General features: G+C 46.3%; 1 protein-coding gene across 3 annotated transcripts; it reads right to left on the bottom strand.

The window, feature by feature from the left end:
• Window positions 1–2505: 2505 nt before the first annotated feature.
• Window positions 2506–21979, bottom strand: LOC148522366 (uncharacterized). 3 transcript variants are annotated; one of them, XM_088473906.1, is made up of 5 exons: window positions 21849–21979; window positions 18106–18605; window positions 10623–10864; window positions 8462–8637; window positions 2506–4356 (listed from the first exon to the last, which is right to left on the bottom strand). In XM_088473906.1, the coding sequence occupies exons 2-5, from the start codon at window positions 18551–18553 to the stop codon at window positions 3537–3539; spliced, it is 1686 nt and encodes a 561-aa protein (XP_088330032.1). In that variant the 5' UTR covers window positions 18554–18605; window positions 21849–21979; the 3' UTR covers window positions 2506–3536. The 3 variants fall into 3 exon arrangements, with proteins under 3 accessions (XP_088330032.1, XP_088330031.1, XP_088330030.1); XM_088473905.1 differs by having other exon boundaries at window positions 21868–21979; XM_088473904.1 differs by having other exon boundaries at window positions 21894–21979.
• Window positions 21980–22083: the final 104 nt, after the last annotated feature.

Raw genomic sequence — 22083 nt, 5'->3', positions numbered from 1 at the left:
ATATGTCTAAGACTGAGCTAATCATCTTCCCTCCCCCTTACATAACTACACTTCCCACCATTTCTTTATCAATTGATGGCACAACTATATCCTCTAGCCCCAAAGTGCGCTGTCTTGGAGTTATCCTGGACTCCTCCCTCTCCTTCAAACCACATATCCAGAACCTCTCACAGTCCTGTCGTTTTCATCTTAAAAATATTTTCAAGATTAGACCCTTTCTCACCCAGGATGCCACTAAAACCCTCATACACTCATTCATCATCTCCAGATTGGACTACTGTAACCTTCTCCTAGCTGGCCTACCCAAATCCCTTCTCTCCCCTCTCCAGTCTGTCCTCAATGCTGCTGCTCGGCTCATCTTCCTCTCAAAATGCTCTCCATCTGCCTCCCCTCTCCTACAAGCTCTCCACTGGCTCCCCTTCCCTTTTAGAACCCAATTTAAGGTTCTCACACTCACTTACAAAGCCATCAGGCATTCCTCTCCCATTTACATCTCTGATCTCATCTCCCTTCACTCTCCTGTCCGCCCTCTTCGTTCAACAAATGCATGCCGCCTCTCATGCCAACTGATTACTTCCTCCCACTCCCACCTCCAAGATTTTGCCGGCGCTGCTCCCCACCTTTGGAACTCTCTCCCTCTCCCCATCAGACTCTCCACCTCTCTACAATCCTTCAAACTTGCTCTCAAGACCCACTATTTCATCAAAGCCTTCCAGCTCTCATCTTAACTTGCTGCTACATACTCATTCCTCCCTGCCTACCCCATTTGTTACACCCCTCTTTGTCTGTCCCTCCCCCTTAGAATGTAAGCTCCTATGAGCAGGGTCCTCTACCCTCTTGTGCTTCTCCTTACTCTACCTTCATCTACTTCTTACTCTCTACCAGGGCACCCAACACTTGGTTGCTTTGTATTGTTGCTTATCTGGGTGTTATGGTCGCGAATGTAGCAATGTATATTATCCATGCCCTGTAATGTATTGTATCGTACTGTACAATATGTCATTGTAAATCAATCTATTTGTTTATGTACTTTGTAAGGCGCTGCGGAACACTTGTGGCGCCATATAAATAAACGATAACAATAATAACGATAACAAAACAACATGAGAAGCAGAGGGAAATATCTGCAGTGTCTTGAATTTGATCCTCTACAGTATAAAAAAGTAAAATAATTTAGCAATATTTTTTTTTTGATAATGAGTAAAGGTCTGTTATGATCATCAATGAGAACAAGATAAACTTATTATAGCGAGAGGGGTGGCAGAAACAGGGGGCAATGTAGATAAATCACACAGGACAATAAATTGCCTAAGTGACAGGAAATAAAATGCCAACTGAAAAGGTCAACCTAACAGGAAGCGGGGACGCGTAGATATGAACGCAGGAGAATGATAGACGCTTTGTGTGCTGGAACCTTAATGCACATATCAAAGCTGGGGTCATCCCCGATATAGCCACAGAGCTTGTGTTTCCGGTGTAGCAGAGAAGTCAGGTTACCATTCCATTACCTTGAATATCTGATGAAGAACCACAATGTACCGACTCTAAAGTGCCAAAGAACTATATCAAATGATTTGAAAAAAGATTCTGTAACATGGCCTGTGGCTTTATACCCAGTATATCACGTACCCAGTGCATGGCTGGATTCTGGTCAAGGGGGAACATATGTGAGATCGTTAACTACGACGGGTCCAGTACATCCACAATCAATGGTCTCCTATCTGTCTACTACTCATCCTGATCATTGTCCAACTGGGTAATGATAGTCACTGGTAACGGACCTGAGGGTGGCACGGTTGGTGGCTAGCTTTACTGCCTCACAGCCCTGAAGACACGAGTTCAATTCCTGACCAAGGCCCTATCTGTGTGGAGCTTGTATGTTCTCAATGTATTTACACAGTGCTCAGGCTCCCTCTACGCTCAAAAAAACTGTTAGGTTAACTGGCTTTGGACCAAAATATAACCCTGCTGTGTGTATGTACATATGGTAGGGAATATAGACTGTAAGCTCCACTGGGGCAGGGACTGATGTGGACGAGAGATCTTTTCTGTAAAGCGCTGCGGAATATGTGAGCGCCACATATAAATAACTCTTAATAAATATATATGACATAAACAAATACTTCAAAGTATAATTACATACTGGAACTGGTATTCAGATAACAACTGTAAACAATAAATCATTGTAGGTTTCTGATACGGTCATGTAACTGTAGTTTATCATGCCACGTGCCAGCCTTGGTTCTGTGTAATGAGCTGGAGAGTGGCCAGTCCATGCCGGGCTACCACAGGAGAGGAACACAAGAATATATTTTATAGCAAATGCTAGCATGGGACTTCTATACAGTGATAACAAGGAACTGGTTTAAAAGAACAGCATCCTGCTTGGCTGATGGGATTATAAATCCATCTACATGCTAAAAATTTAGCTTAAATAAATGTAAGTGAAAAAACGCAAGGACGACATGTCATAAACAAAATTTATTTATTTTTTTTACTTTCCAAAATACACAAATCTAATTTTAGGTGTAATATTAAACAATGTTTCATGTAACTAACAAGGTGGAATCGCATCATTATAATGATAAATTCTCTCTGTCACACACACAAAACTGCTTTCTTTAACAAGAACAAAGTTAGGCTAGGAACAAATATGTGTCAGGTGCTTTCCAAATAACATAGGAGACAAACACAAATAGGTCACAGACATCTGGTTACGATCTAATGTAGTATCTCTTTGATGTGTAGATAGGCTGCATTGGTCTGGTTTTTCCCCACAAATTGAAGGATACAGTAAAACCCATAAGGGCACAATAGCCACAAATGCTGGAGGTGGGGCGCTGATGTTCCCACCCCATGGACCTTTGACATCAATAGATTTACCCAAAACTTCACCCAGGGTAAAGGCAAAGTTAATGGAAAGGGTCTGGAGATCCTTGCTCCCTAAGGACCCTTATCTGTCTGGGGGTTGGGAGACAGAGGATCCTTTTCTCTTGTGACGAGGGCCTGATGTTTCTACAGCATCTTAGGTATTTTTTGTGTTTTTTTTGCACTCGATCCCGGGCATCCAATAAAAATAAATAAACAAGACCCCGAATAATTGTTACTCTGTGACCTATTTTGGAGTTTACAATCAGTGTGTATATATATACCGTAAGATTGCAAATTCTCAATAAAGTTTTGTGAGCGCGATTAGACTACCCAATATGATAAACACTCTGAACTGTAGCATACAACTGAGATGTAACAATAGGCAAGAAACAAAACATAGTCACATGGGTACCATATATTTCACAGCCCATATGATTGTGCAAGATGACTGCGTTTCACAGATTTGGGCCATGATTCACCAAAACGCCAAATGTGCGGCAGTGCCAGAAACCAGGGTGGTGTACGTGGAGACCATCGCATTTGCTGCCATATAATAAACAGATTTTAGCTTATATCATAATAATTGAACTGATATTTTTTTGCCACTAAATAGCGATTGCCATTTCGGAAGCGGCTCTATTTCTTTCCCATTGCTCTTGGGTGTTTCAGTCCACATTAAGCCTTGGTGCTTTGGGTACGTGCCTTTTGGCATCTTCTAATAGAGCGTTCATTGTGTTGCACAAGTTGCTCAGGTACGTTTCATCCTCTATCAAGGGAATCAGCTCTAGAAGTCGATTTATGTTCTGTACCGAATCCTGAATTAAGGCTGTTGTTCTATGCGGGGGATCGTCCGTTCTCTGTGGGGGATCGTCCGTTCTCTGCGGGGGATCGTCCGTTCTCTGCGGGGGATCGTCCGTTCTCTGCGGGGGATCGTCCGTTCTCTGCGGGGGATCGTCCGTTCTCTGCGGGGGATCGTCCGTTCTCTGCGGGGGATCGTCCGTTCTCTGCGGGGGATCGTCTGCACATTCAGCCGGTAGCGCTGTGCGTCCATCTACTCCTGAGGGGCGCCCTGCGTCACCCTTTTCTCTATCAGGAAATTCTGAAGACAACGTCGGGTCCAGTACGAACAGTAGATGGTTCCAGTAAGAAAGGCTCATTTTTTCCCATCCCCAGCCCTCTACAAACCTAATAATACAACAAATGTGTTTACAAGGTAAGAGGGACGTTCTCCAGTCTTCACACGTGCACGCTGGATAATCGGCTCCCAGATTAACTGCGTCATGCTGCTCTACATCGCATTCATTCTTCACCTGGAAAATGCCGCGTTCCTTATCTATGTAGGTGATGTGTGCGCCGTTCAGGTTGCTCGACAAGCTCCTAAGAACGTGGGTAATAAATTCTCGTGGGCGATTTCTTAAGAAAACGGGTACGTCTTCACTGTACTTCCGGTAAAACTCTGAACATTGTACATTTACCTGCATGTGCCTATATTGAAATAAAAAAATAAAACACAATAATTACATATTCAAGAATTCAATTTGCAAAAACAATGTTTATTAAACTTTTTTTTTTTACAATATTATATTATAGTATCTTACGGGTCCATAGAAAAGGACTGTCCACCTAGCTTAAGCCATGAACAATTGTTATGCCTCATTTTCAAATATCTTTATAATTCTTGTGCATCCTCCTGTATTCATCAACGATGTAACCAGTTTGCTTGACAGCCTCTATCGGTTCAAACCAATCTGACCTCACTAAAAGATGCCCGTTTCTGAACACTAATAAAACTGTATCCGTGACATGCAGATTGCAACGCAGCTGCTGTGTTACTACAATCCCCAGCAGTGTGACTTGTCATTAGACCTATCAGGTGCTCCCAATTAGAAGAGAGGTTTCGGGCGTGATGTGCGGCTGCTTATCTTTGCTCGTACCTCTATAGGGCGCTAAGTGATGTTTTACTAAGCCAATGTCGCAGGGTGCATCATTCGATGGACAAACAAAAATGGCAGCTGCTCAATCAATCTAGCAGTACTAATCAGGTGCATGAAAGGGAGGGGTCAGACTAAGTAGAAAAAGGAGGGGGATTTAACCCCCTATTGTACCTCAGCACACTGAATAATACCTGCAACAATATATGAAGACTATATGGTCATAGAAATTCAGAGATATTAGTTGCATGCATTTGCAAATACATGGGAGGCTGCTGGGCCACGTCACGGCTTCTCTGTTACCAGCAGTCCCTAACACTAAGGGGTTCACGTCCAGGGCGCAGTGCACCCCAAAAAACGTCCAGCCCAGGACCCCCTAGGGCATCACACGAAAGTGGAAAAAGAGTGACAGTGCAGTGTAAAGTATAGCTGTGTGGGAGTAATCATTAAGTGTGGAATGAGAGGTTAAAATATATGTGAAAAAATACATGAATAATAAACAAACATAAAAGGTGATGTGAAAAGCAACTATGTGTATTAAGTGGTGATGCCATGAGGAGGCCCAGCCAGACCAGTCCCGGGCGCCCTTACGCCCAAACGCTCACCCCAAATGTAAAATATACCAATTATAAGGCCTCATGATAAAGGCACATATATAATTTTGTCAAATGTAAGGCCTCATGATAAAGGCACATACATAAATGCATCCAAATTGAGAGCCAGCTTACCTGGGAGTCACCCCTGGGAACTCCAACTAGCACTACTAGAACCAGCATGCCCTACTAATGCTGGCTCCTTCATGCAACTCATAACAAACAAAAATGGCAGCTGCTCAATCAATCTAGCAGTACTAATCATCATTCGATGGAACCTTGCAGCTAATGGGATTGGTCTAAAAGGGTTCACAGAAAGACCAATTATTCTACTACATGGACAGAACAGGCTGCTATTAAGACCTTGGTTGTCTCAGGATCTGGACATGGCTGCACTATACCTGTCCATCTGGACAAACTGATGAGCACTTATCACCAAATGTCCTGTTCCATTGAAGGCTGCAGAGTCAAGGAGCTAAACTTGCTCTCCTGCACGGAAGCCATGAAGGAGTGACAGTGCTAAGGGGGCACTGGTGTTATACTCTGCGGAACAACTGGAATGCAGCCGACTGAAACCAACGAAGCTGCTTATCCCACCGTGGTGAAGAGCTCCCAGAACAGCTGAAGACTACTATGCCAGACGGTTCCTTTACCCAGTATTCAACATTGCAGGGACACAGCCCCACTATTGCCTTACAGCATACTGTATTATGTTATACCAGAGACTTTGGGGAAGGGCATTTATATTCACCCAGACTCTTAGTAACAGGGCCTGGAAAGGGGGTCAAATATGGCCCTGACAGCAAATACTAGTCAGAATTCATGAACCTCAGCCTGTTTTATTTTTTTAAATTAGGTTTGACCAAAATCTTGCATTTATAGGACCAGAGGGCCTGATTCAGAGCCGGACGCTATTTGCGCTCGCTGGTTTAGAAAAAGGGGCCGGCTATTTAAATTGAGCGCTCGCTCTTTACGGTCTGTTGACGCCTCTATGTCTGAGCGAGCAAACTAAATATGCGCTCGCTATTTTGTAAAGACGCCCCCTGGCCGCTCGCATCCTATGTCATCTCCGCTATTTATTTGATTAATCGAGTACATCGAAAGGCATCTGAACTGCTCGCAGTGCTTGTGGTTGGATTTTCCTACCGCAATCATGCGAACAGTTCAGGCTAAGAGACAACCAAGTGACGTGGTCGATGACGCTGCTTTGTTAATTATGCACACCCTTAAAACACCCGTTTTGACCTTTTGGCACGCCTGCGTTCGGATCACCACTCCCCGTTTTCAAGCACCTTCCCCTGTTACCACCCACAAACGCCTCATTCTGTCACTCAAATTAGCAGGCATTCGCTATTTTGCGAGCACACAATTTCCGACCGCAATGACTGGTTCGCGCATGCGTATTACAACCCATACGCATGCGCAGTTGTGCGAACATCGCTCGGAGCGAACGAGCGGCCACTTACGAGCGGCTCTGAATCAGGCCCAGAGTCGATATTTTGCTGGAATAAAAGCCTATTGATTTACTTTAATTTGTCTTTGTGTTTTTACTGTGCGCCTAGATCCCAAGGGCTTTCACCAGCTAAAAAGGGGCCAAAGGTCCTACACTAAAGCTGCATACACACACAACAATTTTTTAAACGATATCGTTTGAAAAAATCGTTCACTTTCTGAGTCAAACGACGAACGATTATCGTTCATGCGCGTTCACGTTTGTAGTTCAGTCAGACTGATCAACTCAACGATTTTCATTAAGGGAATATGCAAAAATCGTTTGTAGTTCAAAAAAATCGTTCATTATGGTGCATACACACGGTCAGATTTTTCTTCAGATCTGAACGATAACGATTTAACAAATCGTTCATATCTGAAGGAAAATCTGACATATCTGACATGCCTGAACGATGGACGATGAACGATGTGCGTTCCCGATGGTCAGATAACGATATCTGACATCTGATGTGTTTGCAGTCAGACTTGGACGATTCCATTCATTTTAATGCAGTCAAAAATCGTTCAAATCATTGGTAAAATCGTTCATCTGACAAATCTGACCGTGTGTATGCTCCATTACACTTTAAAAAATCTGACAGATAATCTGACAGAAAATCGTTCATAAAATCGTTGGTAAAAAAAAATTGTTGTGTGTGTATGCAGCTTAATGAATTATTTTTTTGAACTACAAACGATTTATGCATATTCCCTTAATGAAAATCGTTCAGTTGGTCAGTCTGACTGAACTACAAACGTGAACGCGCATGAACGATAATCGTTCATCGGTTTAACTCAGAAAGTGAACGATTTTTTCAACGATTGAACGATATCGTTATCGACTATCGTTCAAAAAATCGTTGTGTGTGTATGCACCTTAAGGAATGATATCTTAATTCAGTAAAACAAGCCAGTCATTCTGCTTTTGCAATTTTGCACAACACCTGTATATGTTATACCGAGGACATCTACAAAACAAGATGGAACGGTCAACGTATTTCTTGCAAAACATTCTATAAATAATGGTTAGCAATGCTATATGCATGATGAGAGAACAATAACACATGCCATGTAAAATATAACACATTTAGTGTTCACTCTAGCTCCTGTGGCAGGCAGGGCGCCGGAGCTAGAGAGGGCAACATTGTGCGCGCGCCCGAAAAGGGGGAGTGGTCATGAAAAGGGGGCGTGTCTATAAGACGCGTCCCCTTTTCGTCATACTTGGGGGCGTGCCCGGCGCTTACGGACATGCCGGGCAGCCCCCAAGCGCTGCAGAAAGGGAGAATAGATGCCGGGCGCATGCGCCCGGCGTCTATTCTCCGGCAGTGACCGGGTCACCGCATGTTTCTCCACCCGCGGGTGAGAACGGCACCCGCAGGCTGTGAGGGCAGGGCGCTTTTTGCCCTCCTCCTGGAGGGCAGGGTGCTTTTTGCCCTCCAGAAGGAGGGCAGGGCGCTGTGCCCCACTAAAACAGCCTAGCGGGAACGCTACACATTTTCGGGCAGAAGCCTTTACTTCCATAGGAGTAGTGAAAGCAGACAGATGATAATGACCGCACATGTCCACCATTCTTACTTCCTGTAAGTGTCGGGGAAGATGCTGCCGTGCAGCACGGTCATCAGGTCAGTAAGTGGGCCGCTCTTGTATCCCGCCAGGCACCTATAGATAAGAAACTGTCTCTGACGCCCCAGCCCATTGTCGGCCTTAATTGCAATTTGTACCCCTGCGGTCCTGAAAACATGAGCCCATTTCTGTAGTGGGGGAGAGAGGGAAACATCAGAGCTATTACATAGAAGATAGTTTTAATTATATTTAAATGGGAGAATCTAAACCACAATGAAAACACAAAACATTTTACCTAAACAAAAATAAATAAATACAAAGGAGAGGCGGAAATTGTTTTTCTTCGCTGCTATTTAAAAGAAGGGAGCAAACAGCACTGAACGAAGCAGCAGCCACTAAGGGCCTGATTCACTACCGTACGCAACTGCGATGACTCACGCAATCGGACGATTGCTGCGTTGTGCGTATGCATCGCAGTGCGCGAACTAGCTATTGCGATTGGGACTGAGATCGCAATGGCTACACAGACCCAGCGCAGAGTGAGTGACAGAAAGTGCCGTTTGTGGGTGGCAACGTGGGGATGGGGAGGGGGGGGGGGGGATCGGGCGACCGCAGACGTGGGGTCAGAGGAGATGATACTGCTGTCCACAGAAAGAGAGAGCAGGGGAGGTCAGGAGGTCCTAGATGGGGGAAATAGCATTTTGGTTTTAGATATGTGGGGCCAGAGGTAATAACCCCTGATTTGTCAAAAGTGCTGATTCGTCTGCAATATTACCTGCGATTTAGAGCGGCGTCATTTACTGCCTTTCAAATATCGGGAGCATAAAACAACGCTGCGAAATTGCAGAATTCTGCAGCGTGGACATATTACATTTACCCCAATGAGTTCTAAAAAAAAAAAAAGGAGATGGCAGAACGAAAATCATTCTATGTATATTTTCTCTCGCAAAATCTGATACAGCTTCCTGCAGGGGCTACCCAGCTCAAGCCCAGCTTCTACCCAGAACGGTTCCAGGCGGCTGCCAGGAGGGGGCGTGTGTGCTCTCTGCTCTGGTGCTTCTAGCACACTTTGGTCTGTATCTATGCAGTTTGTTGCATTAGCTGAATGTGTTAGAAGCACCAGAGCAGAGAGCGACACCCCAGGCAGCAAAGAGGAACTGCACGGGTTGTGACAGGTGCAGGGTGCTAGAATGAATACTAAACATTAATGTCCTTTATCGACGTAACAAGCAAAATGATTTCACTGATCTCTCGGAGTACACTAAGGACCTGATTTAGACCAGGTCGCTCGTTGCCGGACAATTGTTGCTCAGTGCGCATGCATATAATTCGCAGTGCGCATGCGCAAGTGTTTCTCAGTGATGGGGAATCGTGCGCTCGTAGCACACAGACTGCCCGCTACTTTGAGTGACAGTGCCGTTTGTAGGTGGTAACAGGGGAAGGTGCTTGTAAACGGGGGTGTGGTGTTGCGAACGCAGGTGTGTCAGTCTGCCAGAACGCTGTTTAAAGGTCGTGCATAATTAGCAAAGTAGCGTCATTGTACACGTCACCTGCATGTATATCAGTCAGCACAGATCGCAGTGCTTGCGGTGGGGTAAGGCTACCTCAAGGGCTGCGAGCAACTTCAATGCCTCTCAATGTTACCTGATTAATCAAACAATTCCAGGAGATGACGTGTGTTGCGAGGGGAAAGGGGGCGCCTTAATACACTTGCGAACGCTCAGTGCCGTAGCTCGCTAAGACATAGAGGGCGTCCTTACGCCACGCAGCGAAAGCATTTAATTTAAATATCCGGCCCCTTTTTGCCAGCGAACAGCCGCATCTAGCAAGCGGATCTGAATGAGCTCCTAAGTGCATAAATATGTTTATTATTTAATTATGGTGGGTAATTTATATATACTAGCACATTACAATATATCATGCTAGTGACATGAATACGCTGTAAGGTTTGGCAACAACAAAATCATCCAATTCAGACTGTCAAATATGTTCTGTGCTTAAACCCAGTATTATCCCTATGTGTAACTGGTCGCTAATACCCAGTCCTGTGTGCCTGAATTGTACAGAGCAATGGAATATGTTAGCGCTATATAAATGTTAATAAAACAAAATAAAAGTTCTTAAAAGACAAATTAATAAGAAAATGGTTAATATATTACAAAGTATCGTTCACCTCTATCTCCGGCATCCACTGGCCTGAGAACCAGCTCCTTACTGTATCACAGGTCTCCCAAATCTGGCTATCAGTGAGAGTTCTGAGCGCAGTGCGGTGTTCCTCCATGGTTGTGGCGAGCGCTACTTTGCGCAGCATATTCAGCACAACGCTGCGAGAACGCTGTACTCCATTACCTTTCTTTGCCATCCATTTCATCCAAGCTCTCTCCCGATGGGAATCGCAAAGTAATATTTTGGTGTCTGAAAGGTAAGAATGTTTTTTTCTAAAGCAAAAAAGTAATTTAGCAGATACCGCATGCTGATGGCAGTGATTGCCAGAAAAGCCTTGATACTTCTCATGCGCGAGTAATAGTAATGTTGTACACGGATAGCTTCCTTAAAATACAATGACAATGGAAGCCGGACATTCCAAGACAGTCAACGGTACACAAAAAGTGTTCTTATCCATACACTACCAAAACTAACTAATGTTAAGGTTATATAAGCAGCATTACCACAGGTTTACTTTTTAATTTTATTTTATAACAAGTACCTTTTAAACAAGCATCGGGCAGTCTTTTCCTACTCACCATTATCGCCTTTTCAAACTCTCCCTAGATGATGCAAAGTATTCTGTCATTCACACACCCTCAGGCTCACAGGGGGCGAATTAATTGTTGTGTGTTCAGCGATAAATAATGGTCGTCCAGTATGGCAATTCAATTGTTCTGGCACCTATTAATTATCGCCGTCTTCACGCCCTATTAGACCGAATTTAGCCGTGTAAAATGGCTAAACTCGTCTAAATTAAGAGTTATGGTAGACTTACCTTTGTTAACTTTGTTTCTTTGAGGTCCATAGGGTCCACAGAGATACCATGGGGTGTGTGTGGTTGGAGCTAACCTGGCACCAACAGTCAAAAGCTATAGCTCCCAGGATGCACCGGTCCTCCTCCACATATACCCCGGCCCCAGTCACAGGCAGACAGTTTTGTGAACAAGCCCAAGGCAGGAGCAGGAGAGAGAAGGAAGAACAGTACACACGTGAAACACTCTCACAGAAGATGAGGGAATCAGTGACGAAGAGAAAAATACCCAATGAAGCCAGGTGCATGAGGGTGGGCACCCTGTGGACCCGATGGACTTCAAAGAAATAGAGTTAACAAAGGTGAGTCTACCATAACTCTTAATTTGTTCTTCAGGGTCCATTGAGATGTCCTAAAGCAGTTTCCCCTAAAGGTGGGGCTGCTGAACAGAAGACCACGTGGCCGCCATGCACAATTGTTCAGCAGAAGCGCCACGTCGAACTGTCCATGAAGGTCAAATAGAATGTGTGGTCACCCTATTTGGAACAGGAAGATGCGTGCAAGCTTGAGAGATTGTCATGTGGAGCCATCTAGCCAGAGTCTGTTTGTTAGCTGCCCAGCCCCGCTTGTGAAAGCCATACAACACAAAGAGAGAATCCAATTTCCTAAAGGAATTGGTACGATCCACGTAGATCCGAAGAGCACGAACCACATCCACATCTGCATAGAGGTCCGAGGACTGGTATGCCGGAACCTCAATCTCGTCATTTAAATGGGTCGCGATACCACTTTAGTAAGGTAACCAGTCGGGTTCGGAGGACAGCTCTGCCCGGATGGAAAATCAAAAAGAGGGACAGGAAAGCGCTGCCAAGTCAATACCCTGCGGGCAGAGGAGATAGTGAGGAGGAAGAGCGTCTTTGCAGTCAGCCACTTGAAGTCTACTGAGTCTAGAGGTTCAAACGGAGGAGCCTGTAAAGCCCGGAAAACCAAGGACAAATCCCACGGGGCCACCAGGGGCGATAAAATGAGGTTGAAGGTGTAGAACACCCTGAAGGAATGTTCTAACATCAGGCAGGGGAGCGATCCTTTGCTGGAACCAGATTGACAGTGCAGAAACCTGACTCTAAGGGAGGCCAGATGGAGGCCGAGGTCTAACTCAGGTTGGAGCAAGGCAAGCACCCAAGAAACCCTAAAAACTGTAGGGTCATAGTCTCTCGGGGAGCACTATTGAAATTAAGAGTACCAAACTCTGTAATAGATGTGGGCTGAGGAAAGCTTACGTGCCCTGAGCATTGTCTGGACCACAGAGCGAGAGAGACCTTTGGTTTCTAAAAGGGATGCCTCAAGAGCCACATTGTCAAAGACAGACGAGGTGGGTCCGGGTGCAAGCAAGGGCCCTACACTAATAGATCCGGCCATAGAGAAAGTGGGAAAGGAGTGTCCATGGAGAGACTCCGTAGGTCGGTGAACCAATGGCGCCTGGGCCAGGTTGGAGCTATCAGTATCACTGTGCCGCCTTCTTACTTGAATTTTCGGAGATCACTCGTGAGGAGGGAGATCGGAGGAAAGAGGTATGCGAGATTGAAGTCCCACCGCACTGCCAGAGCGTCCATAAATGTGGCTGAGGGGTCTCTGGTCCTGAACCCGTACCTGGGAACCTTTTGGTTGGTACGTGAGGCCATGAGGTCTACGTTTGGTAGGCACCATATATCCACCAGGAGTTGAAAGACATTCGGGTGGAGCGCCCATTCTCTGGCGTGTACATCCTGACAGCTTAGGAAGTCCACTTTTCAATTGAGGACTCTGGGAATGAACAATGCCGAGATTGCCAGGAGATGATGTTCGGCCCAGACCAGGATGTGTGCTACTTCCTGCATGGCTGCCCGATTTCGCGTGCCTCCCTGATGTTTGAGGTAGGCTACCGTGGTTGCGTTGTAGGACTGGATTTGGACCGGCCTGCCTCAGAGATCTCGTGCCAGAGTGATCGCTCTGTACACTGCTCGAAGCTCCAGGATGTTTTTGGGCAGGCAACTTTCCTGGATTGTCCACCATCCCTGAAAGGTATAAAGACCAGTTAAAGCGCCCCATCTGGGAAGGCTGGCATATGTAGTGAGAAGCTCCCAATTTGGAATCCGGAAGGGGCGACCCTTGTCCAAATGGGACATCTGCAGCCACCATGAGAGGAAAAGCCGGACCTCTGGAAGATCATCTGGGACCAGATCAGATAATACTGCCCGTTCCACCGAAAGAGAATCAGTTGTTGAAGGGGCCTGGAGTGGAACTGGGCGTATTCCACCATATCGAAGGTGGATACCATTGACCCCAGGACCTGCATTGCTGAGTGAATGGATACCCTTTGATTGCGGAGCAATCTGCGCACATGCAAGTGTAGTGCCAAAATCTTGTCCACTGGCAGAAAGATCCTTTGTATTCGAGTATCCAGGCTTGCACCCAGATATACCATCCGCTGTGTGGGAGAGAGGGAGGACTGTTTCCAATTGATGAGCCAGCCGTGTGTCTGCAGGCAGGCAATGGTCAACTGAAAATGGTGTTGTAATACAGCCGGTAAATGTGCCAAAATGAAGAGGTCGTCTAGGTATGGCAGGATTCTAACTTCTTGACGCCTGAGGTGGGCCGCCATTATTTTGTTAAAGACCCGAGGGACCGTTGACAGACCAAAGGGCAGCGCACAAAACTGGTAATGTTGCTGCAGGATAGCAAACTGTAGGAACCGTTGGTGGGTTGTAGTAATAGGTACATGTAGGTATGCATCCTGAAGCCATAGAATCCCTTGGCTCCAATGCCAGGACAATTGATTTTGAGGCTGCAACGGTAGCCACTATTTTGTCCAACTCTGCTCCGAACAGTATGTTTCCAGAGAAAGGTAAGGATTCGAGAGCCTTCTTGGATTCCATGTCCGCTTTCCAGGATCGTAGCCAAAAGTCCCGCCGAACGACTACCGAGGTCGCAGATACTTTAGAAGCAAGGAGTCCAGTATCCACCGTCTCTTCTCCCAAATAAGAGGCCTCTCCCCGGATATGGGAGATGTAGGCAAGTTGCTCACTGGTAGCGTCTGATGGCAGGCTTTCTTCAAGCGCATCCATCCATCGATAGCCTTAGCTACAGAGGCTGCGGCCATAGCCAGCCGAGTAACAGCACCAGAAAGTGAGAAAACAGATTTAAGACAAATTTCCAGTTTTCTATCTGTGGCATCTTTAAGGGAGGATGTGGACGGTATAGGCAGCGTAGAGCTTCTGACTACGTGTGCCACGTGAGAATCAACGGTAGGAGGGACTTTCCACTTAGTACACTAGCCAGGTGTGAGAGGGTAAAAAGACACTAGTCTTTTTGGAATATGGAACCGTTTGCCAGGAGTACCCCATGCTTCCTCCATGAGCTCAGTGAGCTGTTCTGATTGAGGGAATTCAGCCTTAACCACCTTTTGGCGTTTAAACACCGTGGTTTTAGGCTTAGGGGGCGGTTCCTCATCCTCTATGTTCAGGATCAATTTAACTGCCCTCACTAGAGAAAGGACATCCACTGTGGAATGACGGTCCTCCTCACCCGTGGGGAGAAACTTGTGCATCATCTGCCTCCACAGATGATACGTCAGAATCCAAAAGCAGGGTGGACTGGTAAGATGTTAAAGTCCACCCTTTGGCGGCTAACGGTCTGTCCGCCTGTAACATCTGCTGATAGGTGGCAGACATTTGAGCCATATTCTGAACTGAATGGGCAAAAACATCCATCCAAGGAGGATGCATAGGGGGTACAGACATAGCAGGTTGTAACAGCCGTGGGTATCCCATGGTGGGAGGCAGTGTGGGGGCTGATAAACGGTCCACTAACAGCGCCATAACCTGGGATACGGAGGACACCGAAGGTGGCTCCTGGACTGGGGCTGGTAAGGTGGACTGGTGAGGGTACATAACAATTAGCACACAGACCATCCTGTATGGAACCCTGAGGGCACAAGCCCGCAAAACAGGATTTACATGTAACCAGCACAGGGGCCACAGCCTCCTGTTTACCCTTGCCTTCAGAAGACATGGTAAATAGCCAGCAAGTACAGTAGCACACAATAAGTGTATAGCTAATAATGCAATGAAACACCCTTCACAAATACAGGAAAATGTGAAGTAATAATGAACCCCTACACACCAGGTAGTTGAGGGTTAAAAAATAACAGCAGGGATAGATATTTTTGAGTCAGAAAGCTTAATGCACTATATCACAACAACAGAGCTAGCACAAGCCACATACAATGCATATAAATACTGTATACTTGCAATGGGCACTGAATCAACCACTCCAACCTTAATAGGCCAGTAGGATTGAGCGCTGTATAACCTGGCACCAGGGAGAGCTATACAAGGAGACTGGACACGAATCTCCTGAGACCTGTAGCTTCAGCAAAGCCCTGAGTACTGGCTGCTGAGCGTCTCATATAGGGTGGAGGGTGAGCAGCTCAGAGGCGGGAAACCTCTTGAGGGATCGCACTGTAATAAATAAGTTTCAACACATAAATTCTCTCCTTAGTGCAGTTATAGAAGGTACTCCTGGGACCAAGAGTATAATTTCCACAGTCCACGATATATATGGAGCCACAATGATGTGAACATAGATAGGAACTGTCCCGGGTAATAGAGGGCTCAGCCGTTAGTAGGTAGATAGCATTCGCTAACAGGCTGGCCTTATAGCAGCACACACTGGTACCTAGCTCTCCGGAGCTTATGGCTGTGTTCAACTGAAGTCTCCAGCCGTCTGTTATTAGTGGGGCTTTAGCAGAGTGATATTAGCGCTGCCATAGCGTGCAGATTATTCACAGGTAAAATCTTTAGCATGTCCGTAAAAATAGAGCCGGGGTCCTTTAGGTGGGTCCACATGATAGAAACCATAAAGTCCTGTACTGCTGACGCGTTTCGCTCCTATTATGGGAGCTTTATCATGGATAGTCTCTTTGATAAAGGAGAACCTTCTACACTGCACTAAGGAGAGAATTTGTGTTGAAATGTATTTATTACAGTTTTTGAAACTTTGATACAAAAAGGATTCTTCACATTATATATTTTCCCCCCGAATAACTATTTTTATGGAACTTTTTTCATTAATTCCCTAGTGGAATATTAAAATGTGTATTGGGCTGTTTTTATAAGCATAGTAATTGATTATTAGAAAAGCATACAGTATGTGCAATTAACTTTTTATATGCATTTGATACATATTTTTAGATGTAATAAAACTGTTCCCTTATATATGCATAACTGTGTCTTGGTGTCGGTAACTTCTGCTTTAATAGGTTTTTCATATAAGCGCAGTACCAATTGTTTTTTTCTGAATAGTTTGTTCTTGTATTAGCAAGTCTACACAGACTGCACAGGTTACTGACGCTAATATAATTGTTTCTGTACGAGCGCCTGAGATTAAGGAATTTTGGGCCTGATTCTGTAAGGTTCGTAATTGCAAAGCTGCACTCAGGCAGCTTTGCAATTGCGATCCTTGCAGATATGGTAATACACAGGATGCATCACGCTCCCTGTGCATTACTTAACCGAGCTATGTTGTTCAACGCAACATCGGTTAATCTGTATCCCATCGGCCAACCACGGTGATCCATAGGTTCCCGCAGCCGCAGTTTAGAGGAAAAGGCCAGGAAATCTCTGTCACCCGACGGAGATCATGGCCTCTTCCCTACCCCCAATGGCGGAGACGCGCCTTCGTTTCGGGTAACGGAAGCTGTCGCCGCCCCATCCCAGCCCCCAAACGGCAGCGGACTGTCAATCACTGACACCGTCTGCTGCCAGTTTGCAAGCGAACTCGCAGACCCGTTGTCTGGCGCCTGCTCAGATTCCCAAACATCGGGAATCTGCGTTCATCAGTGCTGAATCAGGCCCTTTGTTCCTAAAACTGTGTGTAGAGCTCCAAGACATCCAAAGTCTCTCAGTTCACTACATCATGTAGCAAGCTAGGTTATTTTCAGGCGCTGGATCCGGTGGTAGTATAATGTTGGTAATAGTATATAAACCAACTATGGCAAGTTGCATAAATCTGAGGGTGTCAATGTTTTAGTAAATAAATAGGCTGACCTAGAATTGTCAAGCCCTATAATATAGTTTGGGCTCTAATTCTGGTTAAAAGAAGACACCATGGGGGCGATTCAATTCACAGTGATGCTGAATAGCTCTGGGAAGGTGTTCCAGGAGCTATTCAATTCACCGCGCTGTTTAGTCAGACTAGAACCACTTAAGTCTGAGAATGACGGTTACCGCGCCTTAAGCTGGGTGTTTAGTCGCACTAACCGGCATTCTCTGACTAAAGAGCTGGCCGCGAGGCTGTTAGTGCCGCACTAAGCCAGGATAAAGCATAGCGGCCGACACTTAGGTCCGATTTCTGCTCGCACCTCCGGAGGGCTCGAGGAGAAATCCTGTAGTTGGACTTAATAGTGTGGTCAATTGAATAGCTCCGGTAACTCCTTCCCAGGGATATTTAGCATCGCGCTGAATTGAACCGCACCCCTGTGGGTGTTGTGAATTGTAATTAGAATTGTCCTTTTTACTGAGATGATAATAGAGGATCGCCCAATGTATTTCACAATGATAAGTTTTATTAAGAGTATATTTATAATAAGATAATAGACAGCATATTAATCTTTAACAAATAATAATATTCCAGATCTATCCACAGTAATTTTACTAACCTTTAAATAATGCAGACACAGCATTTATCTCCTCTCTACAAAAGTCAACCAAAAAACAATCTGGGTTCCAGTCGACGTTCCATTCTTTGAAAATGCGCAGTGCCTCCTCTACGCATTCCACCGTTTCCTGCTGGGCTACGATGACCCCGACGATCATATAGCTTAGGTTCGCTCTGACACAGAGGAAAAATAGCGGCAGCGCGCGGCCCATTGACCTGTGTGCAGCGTCTAACAGCGTCATCTGATTTCCATAGGTTTTCATTAAGTCCTGCTGCCATTTTGTTTGGTAACATAGCAGAAACGTAGGCTTATCCGGCATTTGTGCTGCAGCTGTATTTGGACGACAAAACATCTTCAGCCACGGCTTTTGTTGCCATTGCTGGCACAGGTTCACGAGATGTTCCAGGTCTAAGCTGGAGATTTGGCCTTCAGACATGAGGTTCGCCATGTTGTTTCTTGTGGGGTAAAATCTTCCCGTATTGCACCAGGGGTGTCACAACCTGGCAGGAAATATGCTTTTATTATTAAATCACAAAATGATCGATATAGAAATGTCTATACCGTATAGGCAACCTGTGGGACGCCAGCTGCTGTGGAACTACACATCCCAGCATGCCCTGCCACAGGTGTTCTGTTGGGGCATGCTAAAACTGTGGCAGGGCAGGCTGGTATCTGTAGTTCCACAGCAGCTGGAGTCCCACCTGTTGCCTACTTCTTGCCTATATATAGTATATAGGGCCTGATTCAGCAGTGATCGCAACAGCGATTACACACGCAATCGGCCAGTTGTTGCGTTCTGCACGTGTATGCGTCGCAGAGCGCGAACCGGCCACTGCGATCGCAGTGTCTACACAGACCCATCGCAGTGATTGACAGAAAGTGCAGTTTGTGGGAGGTGACGGGGGGTGGTCGGCAAAACGCAGGAGCGTGCCAGTGTGTTTGGACGTTGTTGCAGGGGTGTCCATAAATTATCCACTGCGATGCCTTACACAGCTTGAGTACTGTGTACCGGAAGGTTAGGTCTGACCTTGTGCAAGTGTGCGTGGGCTGCGATGGTACTCGATGTTACCAATAGTTTTGCAGTGTTGCTAAGTATTACAGATGTGTGTAAGGTAAAGTGGGCTTCCTTATGTAGTGCTTCGACAGCATAGCGATCGCAATGGATTAGCATATAATTGTGGTCAGACTGCGTGCGTAATCGTAGCCGCGATCCTTACTGAATCGGACCTATAGTACGGTCATTACTGAATAAGAAACTTTAGCGCAGGGATGGGGAACCTCAGGCCCGGGGGCCGTTTAAAGCCTGCGGAATCATTTGGTCTGGCCCTCTGAGCTTTTTTCTGCTAGCCTCATTTGGCTAGCAGGGTGCCTAGAATGGCACCCTGCAGCCAGAGTCTATGCAGCAGTGCCGCCGGGAGCATCCCTAGGACGCTTCAGATAGTTTTACAGCTCCGTGGAGCATCCTCAAGATGCTTCGGGCATTGCTGTAATCACCGGCGATTGTGGTCCCGCCCCCGTGTAACATCACAAGCAGGGGGCGTGGCCTGCACCAGGTCCGCAAATAATGTTATATATATATGAAAATGGCCCTCAGCAGAAAAAAGGTTCCCCACCCCTGCTGTAGAGGAATAACAGGCCACTTTACACACTGTAACATAATATTGCCACGATCCACCAACTGAAATACAATTTTTATTGGCTTTTGGGCATAAACATTACAGATTTATGTAACACCCTCTAAGGGATGGTATTTGTAAATACACCCCTCAGTGTTTGTTAGAGCTTGCTTCCGGTTGTAGATATTACATGCCTGAGACCCTGGGATCAGTTTTCAGGTAAAGGAGGGGCTGGAGAGATAGACACGCATGGGTGGGAAGACTGGGTGTGTAGCTGGCAGAGCAGAGGGAGGAGGGGGAGAGAACAAATGGGGGTTGGGAAGAAGAATTTGGGAGAGAGCAGACATCTTTGGGAAGCTTCAGAGCTGGAAGCAGAAATGTAGCCCTCGTGCTCCCCTGGCAGGGGGAGATTGGCGGGGCCGTGGTGACTGCCACGATGCCCATCTAACGCCAAAGGAGAAATAGGTCTGGAGTGAGACCACTGAGATAAAGTCTGTGAGAGACCACAGAGAAAGAGCTGGAAGGTTGCAGTGTGAGCCGCTCAGTGAAGTGTTCAGCACCCATGAGAGGGGTAAGAGACGCAAGTATATGTGTTGAAGAGATGGGGAAGAGGAATTTCCCAGGAGCTTTTACTGTTAAGGTACCAGAGGAGTCCCTTATGCATAAAAGCCCCCCAGCAGCCATTAAAGGGGGGGTCACTGTGGTAGCAGTGTGGCTATAGAAGCCATTCCTGAAGGATAGGGATGGGCGGCAGCTGAGAGTGTGATAGCTGCAATAGAAAAGTCTGTATATTGCTGTCCCATTTGAAAGAGAAGGGGAGCAGAGAGAGGCAGACTGGGTATGAGACACTCTGTATATTGTCTTAGAAGAGACAAAGGAGAGGCAGAGTGCAAAAGAAGTTATGTGAGATGTGTGTGAAGCTGTGGAACTACAGGCACCAGCCAGCATAAGGCCAGGTGGACCTGTATGTATGAAGTGGAGAACTACAGGCACCAGCCAGCATAGGGCTAGGTGGACCTGCACGTATAATTGTAGAGAACTGCAGGCACCAGCCAGCATAGGGCTAGGTGGACCTGCATGTATGAAGTGGAGAACTACAGGCACCAGCCAGCGAAGGGCTAGGTGGGACCTGCATGTATGAAGTGGAGAACTACAAGCACCAGCCAGCAAAGGGCCAGGTGGACCTGTGTGTGTAAAATGCAAAACATTCATTGTGACTGTGCTTAAAGACTGTGCAGGTGAAGAAGAGTGTGATGTAATGTAACCATATCCATAAGATTGTCCTATACCATCTGACATGCCGAGTATATGAGCTGGAGGGAGAGGAGAAGCTGCTGTAACCATATTCTTGTCCTGTAAAGTCATGTGCAGGAGGAGAGAAATAAAGTGGTATATTTTTATAAGAGAAGGTCTGGCGCCCAAGTTATTCAAAAGAACTGTTGCTGTATGTGTCTATCTATACCTGCATCTATATGTGTGACTGTTATAAAGCCTGCATGGGCAGGGACCCCCTTCTCAGGTATTGCCCACACCCTGGAGAGCTAGCCTGAGGCAATAGGAGGTGTATCACTCCAAATACATCTTTGTATCACACCGCACACTAAAGGGGGGTTACATTAAAATCTGGGCTTTCCTGGGAGCTGATAATGGTTTGAAGTACCAATGCCAAGCAATGAAAGCACCTGAAAACTGGGATATTTGGGGAAGATGGTGAACAGTATACACCAGGGTAAATGTAGGGGAATATACTGGAGGGCAGGGAGTGTTTGGGATGTGAGGGGAAAAATGGTGAGCGGAGCAAACAAAGCACAGAAAATTGTGGATTTGCAAGACTGAGAATGGTGGGAGGGGGGGGGGGGGCAAGTGAGGCAGAAATTGGTAGGCGAGGGGGGGGGGACACAAAGCAAAAAATTATGAGCGAGGGGGCACGTGGCAAAAAAAAACAGTGGGCAAGTGTGGCAGATAACTGGTGGGCAAGATGGAGCACATGGGAGATAACCAGTGGGCAAGGGGGCATGCGTGGTAGATAACCAGTGGGCAAGCATGCAAGATAACCAGTGGGCAAGGTGGGTATGCAGCTTCTCCAATATACCTGCCCCCTCCTCTCTCCCTCACATTACTCCTCACCCTGATCTCCCCCCCGCACCTCCATTGGAGTCAGCAGCAACTCACACGTGCTGGCAGCAGCAAGGACATAACATTACAGCCAGAGCCGCAGACACAGGACCCGCCAAAACTGCACCACGTGACTGCAGCGGTCACATGACCCGGCTATGGGAATAAGCCAGAAGGTGGTTATATCAGCCAATTAGCGCGCCGCATTCTCTGCCCTCCCCCCGGAGACTCAGCCAATCACAAGCCA

This window comes from Taudactylus pleione, unplaced genomic scaffold (assembly GCF_031769625.1).
Source record: "Taudactylus pleione unplaced genomic scaffold, aTauple2 ptg000145l, whole genome shotgun sequence".
NCBI lineage: Eukaryota > Metazoa > Chordata > Amphibia > Anura > Myobatrachidae > Taudactylus > Taudactylus pleione.
The sequence above is the reverse complement of the archived record's forward strand: the minus strand, read 5'-3'. Positions and strand labels throughout refer to the sequence as shown.

Coding starts and splice junctions, on each gene's coding strand:
- LOC148522366 (XM_088473906.1), bottom strand. CDS start 18,553: ATGGCGAACCTCATGTCTGAAGGCCAAATCTCCAGCTTAGACCTGGAA. Junction 8,638..10,622: donor AGTGGATGCCGGAGATAGAG/GTGAACGATACT, acceptor CCCCCACTACAG/AAATGGGCTCATGTTTTCAG. Junction 4,357..8,461: donor TTCCCCGACACTTACAGGAA/GTAAGAATGGTG, acceptor ATTTCAATATAG/GCACATGCAGGTAAATGTAC.